This window comes from Monoraphidium neglectum (genome assembly GCF_000611645.1).
Source record: "Monoraphidium neglectum strain SAG 48.87 unplaced genomic scaffold scaffold01881, whole genome shotgun sequence".
NCBI lineage: Eukaryota > Viridiplantae > Chlorophyta > Chlorophyceae > Sphaeropleales > Selenastraceae > Monoraphidium > Monoraphidium neglectum.
Window position 1 is genome coordinate 3,123 of NW_014011747.1, and position 9,142 is coordinate 12,264.

The 9,142-nt window shown below is 63.4% G+C and overlaps 3 protein-coding genes across 3 annotated transcripts; 1 reads left to right on the plus strand and 2 right to left on the minus strand.

The window, feature by feature from the left end:
* Positions 1–1,311: 1,311 nt before the first annotated feature.
* On the plus strand, positions 1,312–5,059 carry MNEG_9285 (hypothetical protein; the record flags this gene model as incomplete). The annotated part of the gene is made up of 9 exons (XM_014042242.1): positions 1,312–1,397; positions 1,533–1,653; positions 1,976–2,167; positions 2,582–2,733; positions 3,105–3,231; positions 3,598–3,749; positions 4,111–4,267; positions 4,483–4,554; positions 4,901–5,059. The coding sequence occupies 9 exons, from the start codon at positions 1,312–1,314 to the stop codon at positions 5,057–5,059; spliced, it is 1,218 nt and encodes a 405-aa protein (XP_013897696.1).
* A 2,371-nt stretch (positions 5,060–7,430) lies between these two features.
* Positions 7,431–8,621, minus strand: MNEG_9286 (hypothetical protein; the record flags this gene model as incomplete). The annotated part of the gene is made up of 4 exons (XM_014042243.1): positions 7,431–7,523; positions 7,801–7,910; positions 8,151–8,200; positions 8,371–8,621. 4 exons carry the CDS (start codon positions 8,619–8,621, stop codon positions 7,431–7,433), a joined length of 504 nt encoding a protein of 167 aa, XP_013897697.1.
* Positions 8,622–8,664: 43 nt separating this feature from the next.
* Positions 8,665–8,972, minus strand: MNEG_9287 (hypothetical protein; the record flags this gene model as incomplete). Its single annotated transcript, XM_014042244.1, has 2 exons — positions 8,665–8,685; positions 8,751–8,972. 2 exons carry the CDS (start codon positions 8,970–8,972, stop codon positions 8,665–8,667), a joined length of 243 nt encoding a protein of 80 aa, XP_013897698.1.
* Positions 8,973–9,142: the final 170 nt, after the last annotated feature.

Below are 9,142 nucleotides of genomic sequence, written 5' to 3' on the forward strand. Positions count from 1 at the left end.
CGTCTAGGGCCTGCTATATGGCTGTATCATGCAATTCAAGCGGTCGCCACTCAACAAACATAACCGCCTGTGCAGGTTTGTTCATTTTTGGTCAGCAACCTCTCCGGTGGTGTCGTCAATGTGGTTGTATCTTACATTTGGAGCATGAGTTACAACATAGCATCACCAGGGTCTGCATGCACAGCCATATCCGCTGCGGTCTGCCATACGAGTGGCCCTGCACACCCACGTGAGCCCGCGCAGAGGCTCTGTGCTGCATCTCTGCCAAGCCCTTCAGCCTTGACCTGCATACGTGCTCACAAACATGCAGGCGTCTGCCCTGCGGGGCGGAGGGCAGGTTGAGACCTGCGCCATCATGCGTCCGACCGCCAGCTTGGATTGCGGCGGGCTCTCGGGGTTCCCCTGGGCTGCAGCTTGTCTGGTGCTTGTTTGTCTGCCAGATCCTTGCACTCTGTGACTGGCCGCATAACTCATTCCTTACCTGCATTGATAAACGCCACGCAATGGATTACGCCACCTTGTGCGACCAAAAACCTCCAACCCTCAACACCACGTGCGCCAGCCGGCTACATGCGCGTGTGCGCGGACCCCATTGCAAGTGAACACAGCGTCACTCGCCGCGCGCGGATGAGCACGTATGATTGTCCTGGCTGCAGCAGCGCTGCTGCCTTCTTTTGCCTCTTCGGCGCCTGTGTGCCAGCGGGGCGCCCTGCCCATCGCGCTGCCAGCTCTAACCCTTGCGCCAACAGCGGCACGCATCTTGTAAGGCCATAGAGATGCTGATTCAAGGACATGCTTCCAGGTGACCTAATGAACGCACAACATATGGGGCTGCAGGCACAGGATCGCGCTTGCCCGCGTGGCAAGTCACCTGGTGACCCACGCGCATCGGCTGTGCAGGGAAGAGGCCGCATATGCAATGACAAGGCAATCCTACACATGTAAATATTCATAACTGCGGCACAGGCACGGATGTGGGGGCTTGCTCAGATCCCGCGACTTCGTGCCGGGCAGAGGACGCACAGGGCGCTGGCACGCGGCTTCTCATCAGTCACACATGATTTTTACAGCGAGATCAGGGCAGCAGGAGGAGCGTTCAAATGGCTTTGCGACGGGCAGTGGCTCGAATCCACCTCTGGGAAGACAGTAGGCGTCATCAACCCGTCCACTCGCAAGAAAGACTTCGATGTCCAGGCGTGCACGCAGCAGGAGGTTGATGCGGCGTTCCAGGCGGCCAAAACGGCGCAGCGCTCGTGGGCGTCGACGCCGCTGTGGCGCCGGGCCCAGCTGCTCCATCGGGTGGCAGAGCTTATGAGGCAGCACGCACAGCCGATTGCGGACAGCCTTGTGCGCGAGGTCGCAAAACCGGCCAAGCAGAGCCTGGACGAGGTCGTCAGGTGGGGGGGAACGCATTTTTCCAGATGGGCTGCTTGAATGCAGAGGGTGGGTTGGAGGGCGCTACAACATCCCCGAATTCGGATCAACGCGCAGCGCGCACACATGCACATACACATGCGTGCTCGTGCATCCAGGTCTGCCGACCTCATAGACTACACGGCGGAGGAGGGCGCGCGCGCCCTGGGGGCAGGGGAGCTGCTGACCTCGGACTCCTTCCCGGGGCAGACCCGCAACAAGCTGTGCCTCGTATCAAAGGTGGCTGCAGTGCAACGCAGTTGCGGGGCCGTGCAGCAGCAACCCCGGGGCTCGAAGCGGGTCCCCGCAGCGCTGGGGGTATCCTCGCGGGCTGGCGGCATCAGCAATCCATGTGCGACTCTCCCGGCTGATCGCTGCTGCCGGCCAGCCCCAGGCGCTGCCGCACGGCTCAAGCGAGCGCACACACGCATCAGCACGCGTGCACACACACAGCTGCATGGGATCACGCCAGACGCTCGCGCGGCCTGCACTGCACGCGATCACACATACACATGTACATGCAAATGCACATGCACACATATGCTCTGGCGGGCCCTCGCAGGTGCCCCTAGGCGTCGTCCTCGCGATCCCGCCCTTCAACTACCCAGTCAACCTCGCCGCGTCCAAGCTGGCGCCCGCCCTCATGGCGGGCAACGCGGTCGTGCTCAAGCCGCCCTCCCAGGGCGTGGTCGCTGGGGCCCACATGATGCAGTGCTTTGCAAAGGCGGGGCTGCCCAAGGGCCTCGTCAACATGGTCACTGGCAAGGCGGGTAGTGGCGAGCTGCAGCAATAGGGGGCCGATTTCCTCAGGCCCGCAGGAGTCCCCGAGCTCGTGCGGTTGCGGGGCGCTGGCGGCCGCGCGGGTCGGGGCTGGGGGTCCGGGTTGGCCCACTGCTGGCCGTCCGGAGTTTGGGGCTGTGTCGCGCCTGCCTCCGACACCTAGATCCGGCCATACCCCGCGGCCTCCTTGGGCCTGTGACTTCAGCCGAGCTCGCCACTAGCGCTTTCACAATCCAGTAATCGGCAGCCGCCGTGAAACCCGCCGCCGCTGGCCCTCGTGACCGCTGCCCCTCGTAACCGTCAGCAACCGTCATTGGCATTACCTGATCGACATCTGGTGGACCCCCGAAACCCTGATCCCCGCACCCAACCGACATAACCGCCGCAGGGCTCGGAGATCGGGGACTACCTGACGCTGCACCCGCTGGTCTCCTGCATCAGCTTCACGGGGGGCGACACCGGGATTGCGATCGCGCGGCGCGCGGGGATGGTGCCGCTGCAGATGGAGCTGGGCGGGAAGGACGTCTGCATAGTGTGCAGGTGGGGCAGGGGTGGAGTGGGTGTGCGTTGATGTGTCTGTGTAGATGGTGTGTGTTTGTGTGTGTGTGTGCGTGTGTGTGTGTGTGTGTGTGTGTGTGTGTGTGTGTGTGCACGTGCGCTCATCTTGACTCCTGTGATTCATGAGCAGCCACAATTGTGTCCCTTCCTCAGCAGGCAGAGGCGCTGCGCCCCTCCTCCGTCAACCAAGCATCTGGACTGCCAAATGCGACCCTGCTCTGAATCCTTGCCAGCCCCGCGCGCGGGGCGCCCTCGCCCTCGAAACTACTACGCAACTACTACGCATCACCCTAAACTATCTTTGGCCCTGCTGCCCCCGTCGCAACAACGCTGTCGCCTGTTTCTGCCGGCAGCGACGCTGACCTGGACTTGGCGGCAAAGTCGATCCTCAAGGGCGGCTTCTCATTCAGCGGGCAGCGCTGCACTGCGGTGAAGCTGGTGCTGGTGGTCAAGGAGGTTGCGGATGCGCTCGCCGCAAAGGTGAGGGGCGAAGGAACAGGACAGAAAAGAGAGTGGGTCCGTCCCGGTGTGCCGCAGTGTGGGCTTGCGGGCGCGTCGAGGGGGGAAGGGACGAGGCAGCGGCGGGTGTGCGGTGGGGGGACTGGGCGGCGGGGTTGGAAGTCGTCGGCACTGCGGGTGGCCACCAACGGCACGCCGAACCATCCTCTCATCCTTGATGTGCATGCGTTTGCAGGCATGCGAGCGCATGTATGCACTGGCCCATGCGCACATGCGCAAACACACACACACACACGCGCACACACACACACACTTACACACACACACGCACACACACACACACATGCACACACCCGTACACATGTGCACACACACACACCCGATCAGGTGGCTGCAGGCGTGGCCAAGCTGACCGTGGGCGACCCCAAAGACGATGTTGACATAACCCCTGTAATCAGTGACAGCAGCGCGGACTTCATTGAGGGGCTGGTGGAGGACGCCAGGGCCAAGGGGGCCAAGTTCCTCACACCCTACAGGAGGTGTGAATGCGTGTGAAGGGGGGTTGCACGCGCGCGCGCGTGTGTGTAAGTGTGTGTGTGTGTGTGTGCGCGCGTGTGCGCACGCGTGCGCATTGCGGTGCGTGGGGGAAAATGAGCGTTCTGAGCGGCGAAGAGGAGGGCATCAAGCGGGCACCCGAGGGGCATCACGCGGGGGCCCAGCAGCGTGACACACCAGGCCCGTCCCATCGAGCGGGGCGCGCCGCAGCTCGCCGCACTCCCCGGCTTCCCCTGCGCGCCCTCCGCCGGCCCTTTTGCCCCGAACCGCCCTCCTCTCCCTGATTATTCGCGGCCGGCCGCCGCGCCCTGCCAACGCCGACGCTGCGGCGTGGCCTTGCCGCAGGGAGGGCAACTTGATCTGGCCCACCCTGCTGGACCACGTGACCCCCGAGATGCGCATCGCCTGGGAGGAGCCCTTCGGCCCCGTGGTGCCCATCATGAGGGTTGACTCGGTTGACCAGGCCGTCGCGCACTGCAACGCCAACAACCTCGCGCTGCAGGTGGGCGGGCGGGCGTGCAGGAGCGCATAGGCTCGGGGGGCAGCGGTGCCATCTGTGGTTGAAGCTCCCGCGACGTGCGGCCCCTGTGGTTGCGCTTGATCATGAACATGCGGCCGGCCGGCCCCTGCGTGCACGGGCGCGCCCTCGCGCGCAGCCGGCGGGCCAGGTCGAGTCCCCCTGACCCCTGTTGCCTCTGCCACGCCCCCTCTGCATAGGGCTGCGTGTTCACGCGGGACGTCAACAGGGCGATCGCCATCAGCGACGCCATGGAGACCGGCACAGTGCAGGTGGGCGGCTCAATCGCCAATCAGGCCTGGGCCCGCCAGGAGAACTGCGCCCCCAAGAAACGCGCTGGGCTCGGCCGCCGCGTCGCCTCTAGCGCAAGACGCAGCGGCCGTCAGCTGCGGGGCGCCGCTGTCCCCTGGCGCTGTGTGTGCGCGAGGGTGCGCGCGAGGCCCCGCCCTCGGGCGCGCGCCGCGCCTGGTCCCGACGGTCCCGTCAGCCGCCCCGCCCCAGCCAAAGTCTATCGTGGCCTCGCGCTTCCCTACTGCTTCGGCGCCGCGCGGCCCGCTTACTCACACACAACCGCGCCGTCCCCCCGGGCCCCCGGCTGCGCATCGCCCCTCCTGGCAGATAAACGCTGCGCCGGCGCGCGGCCCAGACCACTTCCCATTCCAGGGCTTCCGCGACAGCGGCATCGGCAGCCAGGGCATCCGCAACAGCCTCGCCATGATGGTCAAGATCAAGTCAACCGTCATTAACCTCGACAAGGACTCTTACGCACGGGGGTGATCTTGCGCGGTATGGGAGGCGTGCGTGTGCACGCGCGCATTGGCGCCGCGCGAGCTCGCGGATTTGAAGGACCTGGCCGGCGCTGATGGCGGGCGCGCCACCAGTGGTGGCGGCCTCGAGCCAGCGGGCCGTATGTGTTGTCATCCCCTGTTTTGTCCAGTTTTGGGGGACATCGGTTGAGTGCGACACTGCGTGAGTGGTTTTGAGAGAGCGTGGCCGGGAATGGAAATGCGTCCTGCCGCCCACCCATGTGAACCGCCAGGAGCGCCCCGCGGCCTGTGCAGGCATGCATGAGGGCGCCACGACTGTCTCAATGGCAGCGCGTTTGTTCCCACTGGCTTTTGTGTTTTTTGTGCACTCGCTCGCGTCTCTGACCTGACAGCATCACCGGGAGCCCTCTCCTGTATATGCATTTTGAATGGTTTGTGGCTTATTCGATGCTTCCTTTGCTTGACCCGCCCTTGCTCCCTCCGGCGCGAGGCCTGCATGCTGTGCCCACAGCCAAACAGCAACAACGCCCCGGCGTCGCGCACGCGCATGCCGGCAGATCGTTGCAACTTGACGCATTGTCTCCCCCGCGCGGCACCGAGGCAACCCAGCTTGCCCCAGCGTGCGTAGGCTGTAACGCGCATCTTCTCCTGCCACTCTTCTCCAATCTGTCTGGGGTCAGCAGGCTGGTCGCTCGTATTCTTGCCTGGCAGGGGTGGTCTTTTGTTGGGGCAAGTAGCGCTTTCCCGTCTTGTGATCTCTGCGGGCGCCTACGGCGATGGCTGCGCTGCCAGCGGCAGCCCAGGGGCAGGCAGCGCAGGGCAATATCTGCATTGGCAGCTGATCTTGGGGCTGGGTGGAACTGGCAGGAGTGCATGCAAACATCTGCAAAACAGCAGCAGCAGCAGCAGCAGCAGCAGCAGCAGCAGCAGCACTCGCAAGCCGTTGTGGGTTGTCATCAAGCACGAGCCTGCTGGTACGATTATGTGTAGCTTCTTGAGGGGCATTCTTGGGCTGGCACTAAGACCCCTGGCTCTCCAGAACACGTCATTACTTCCTTGGTGATGTGGCCCTTCCCCCCTTGTCCCCAACCTTGAGAGATGCGCGTGAGTTACAGCAGGTCACTGCCACGCAGACGCATGCCAAAAAGTTCTGCAGGCGGTGGTGCTGAACCGCCGCAGCAAGTTGAAGAAAGGTCTCTGATACGATGCCTGCCCGCCTGCCCGGGCAAGGAACCTCCTGGACTCTACAAATGATGAAAATCGGCAAGGAATTGTTGCAAGTCATTTTGCTGCTGATGTGCGGCGGCGGCAACGGCCGCGCACACACTGGCCGGCGAGAGATGTGATGCCAGCAGTGCTTATGGGGGCAAGAAATGTACAGTTTGTATAGCTTCCTGGAGTCCTGGTGGGTTGAGTCAACGGCAAGCAATGTTGTGGTGAGGGGCATATATAAGCGGATCAAAGCCATGATCGCCAAGGGATGGATGGGCAGCAGCTGATGGTGTTTGGAGTCGAGGCCTGGCCTAGCGTGTGCAGGCCGACGGGGCGTTTGCTTGCAACACCGACCGACGCAGCTCGGGGCTGCGAGGCGTGCGACGCCCAGGCCCCAGCGAGGAAGACCAGGCGGCGGCGCCTGCAAATCGAATACGGGTGCAAGCAAGGGTGCGACCTCCTGCAAGGGCCGGGTGCGCGTGGTGGCGCGAGGCTCATCCATCCGGCAGCAGGGGTTGGGAGTCTAAAAACTCAAAAGCGGCAAAAGGGGTCTAGGCAAAAAAAGCGGGTTGGCGGCAGTTCTTTCCACGTGCGTTGCTGGCCGGCAGTGTGTGTTGGTGCATTTTTTCGGGCCGGCGACCCTTCCAATCGGAAGGGGCGCGGCGATCAAAACCCTGCTCAAGTGTGTGGAGGTGAAGTGAGCATATCAGCGGCGCCGTGCCCAAGCAGCAAGGGAATGGACGAGAAAGCGCCTCGCAGCGCCAACACATGAAAGCGTGCATGCTGCAGCGCGCGGCCGGCAATGCGGCGTCTCTGCGAGACCGAATGAAGCGGGTTTCCGCGTGCGCGTCACCGTATCCGCTTCGTGCAGGTGGGCCCCCAAAAAAATGGCTGCCACGCTGCTCGTGCTGTGCAACTGCTGTCATCTCTTCTGGCGCCTCGGTAGGGCTCAAGTGAGCCCTGGCGCCGGACGCGCACCCGGGCGCCCCCGGCCACCACCTTGCGCTGCGCGGCAGCAAGCAGAAGGAACTCGGCAGACGCACGCGTGCGTCGCGGCTGGTGGCTGCGTTGCGTTGCAGGGGCGCGCACAGCAGTGACGGCGCCCCGCGCCCCCAATCGGGGGCGCGGTCGTCGTGACGACCGCGCGCCCTTGATGATCATCAAGGGATTCAGTTGGCCAGCAGCCTCCTGGCGCTGTAGGGGCAGGCCATGGACAGGTACTTGGCCGCGCACTCCAGGCGGAAGGTGTTGATCGAAGTGTACTGCGCGGGTGGAAAAGGGTGGGAGCAGAGTCGCGGCAAGCTTAAGGGGGCAGGACACGGCCGCATGCGTGCAATTATGTAAGGCTGTGGCAGGCCAGGAAACGGGCGCTGTTTGTTGTAGTTTCCTGCTTCCGCAGGTAAAACACATACATGATCAGGCCAGAGCAACGCCTGTTGGCAGCAGGGTGCCAGGAAGGAAGTGATCAAGCGCTGTGACAAAGGCATGGGAAGCAAGGGGCAAGGGCAGTGAGCGGGCGCTGCAGCTCAGACAGCGCACCTTGTAGATGGACTTAACGCCCCAGGTGGACTGGCACTTGCACACGGTCTGGAAGAAAGTCGTGCCGGTGCTGGAGCTGCCGTACTCAACTTGCCACACGGGCAGGTTGGCTGCGAAAGGTGCAACGCCGGGTGTCGGGCAGGCATCCGATTGTGAGGGACACATCTTGCTTCGTAGCGCGACAATCAGGGCTGCCTACTAGGTCTGCCAATTTATCTGTTGCCTGATTATTGGCATTGTGAGGAATTTCGAATGTTCAAAGCAGGCGCACCAAGGTTCTTGAGGCTGGTCACACATACACCCAGCAGCGACCGGTCAAACGCGGTCAAACAAGTGTGTGCCGAACTCACCGAGCTTGGCGGGCTTGTACAGGCCACACTCTGAGTACTTCATGCACTCCCTGCATGGTGGCGCGGCAAACGCACGGGCTGCTGTCAGCCGCAAATCAAGCACGAGTCCTGCACCCCACCATGCCCAGATGCATCTGGCTGGGCCGACCAGAGCCAGAGCCAGAATCCCATCTCCATCCCCTCTGCCTGGGCGCACTTAAAGCAGTCCCCAGCGACTCACTCGTTGACGAAGAAGTCAAAGGAGGGCAGCAGCTGGCCGATCTGGTCAAGATCGTTCATGAGGCCAACAGACAGACCCAGGTTGTGAGCCGCGTTGGCCAGGAATGTGTTGTAGCTGATCTGGTCGGCCGCAGTGAGGCCCACGCCGTTGGCATTGGCGTAAGCGTCGAGGCCTTCCGGCACCGCCGCCACAAAGCCCTTTGACTTGCACAGCTCCAGGCGCTGGGGTGGCAGTTGAGCGAGCCGGACCATTTTGTCAAGGTGAGTTGAAAGCTGAGGAACTTGTATGGCAAGGTTAGAAGGATGCGTCGAACTTCTGCAGTTACGCACGGCGACAAAAACACGTCCCATCCCTCTGGCTACTGCAGCGTGCCCCCTCACCTTCTGCATGATAGACCGCACGTTGGACGAGCGGATGTCCAGCCACGCTGACGCCGGGTGGTCGGCGGCGGTGAACAGACCAGAGTCCGGCTGCCAGTCCTCGTAGGTCCCGGCGTTGAAATGGCAGACCGCGTAACCGCCGTTGGCTGCGATGCCGGCTGTCGTCGCGGCGCTGTTGAGGAAGAGGTCGATCACGTAAACGCTGGCGGTTGCGACCCACATGGTGGCGGGCTTGAACTCTGCTGACGTCATGTACTGCCACCCCAGGTTGTCGGAGGCCTTGGGCCGCCACCAAGAGGAGGTGGCGATGGGCGAGGGGCTCGGGGACGGCAGGGGCACCGCTGAGGGGCTGGGTGACGGGCTGGGCACGGGCGAAGGGGAGGGGCTGGGGG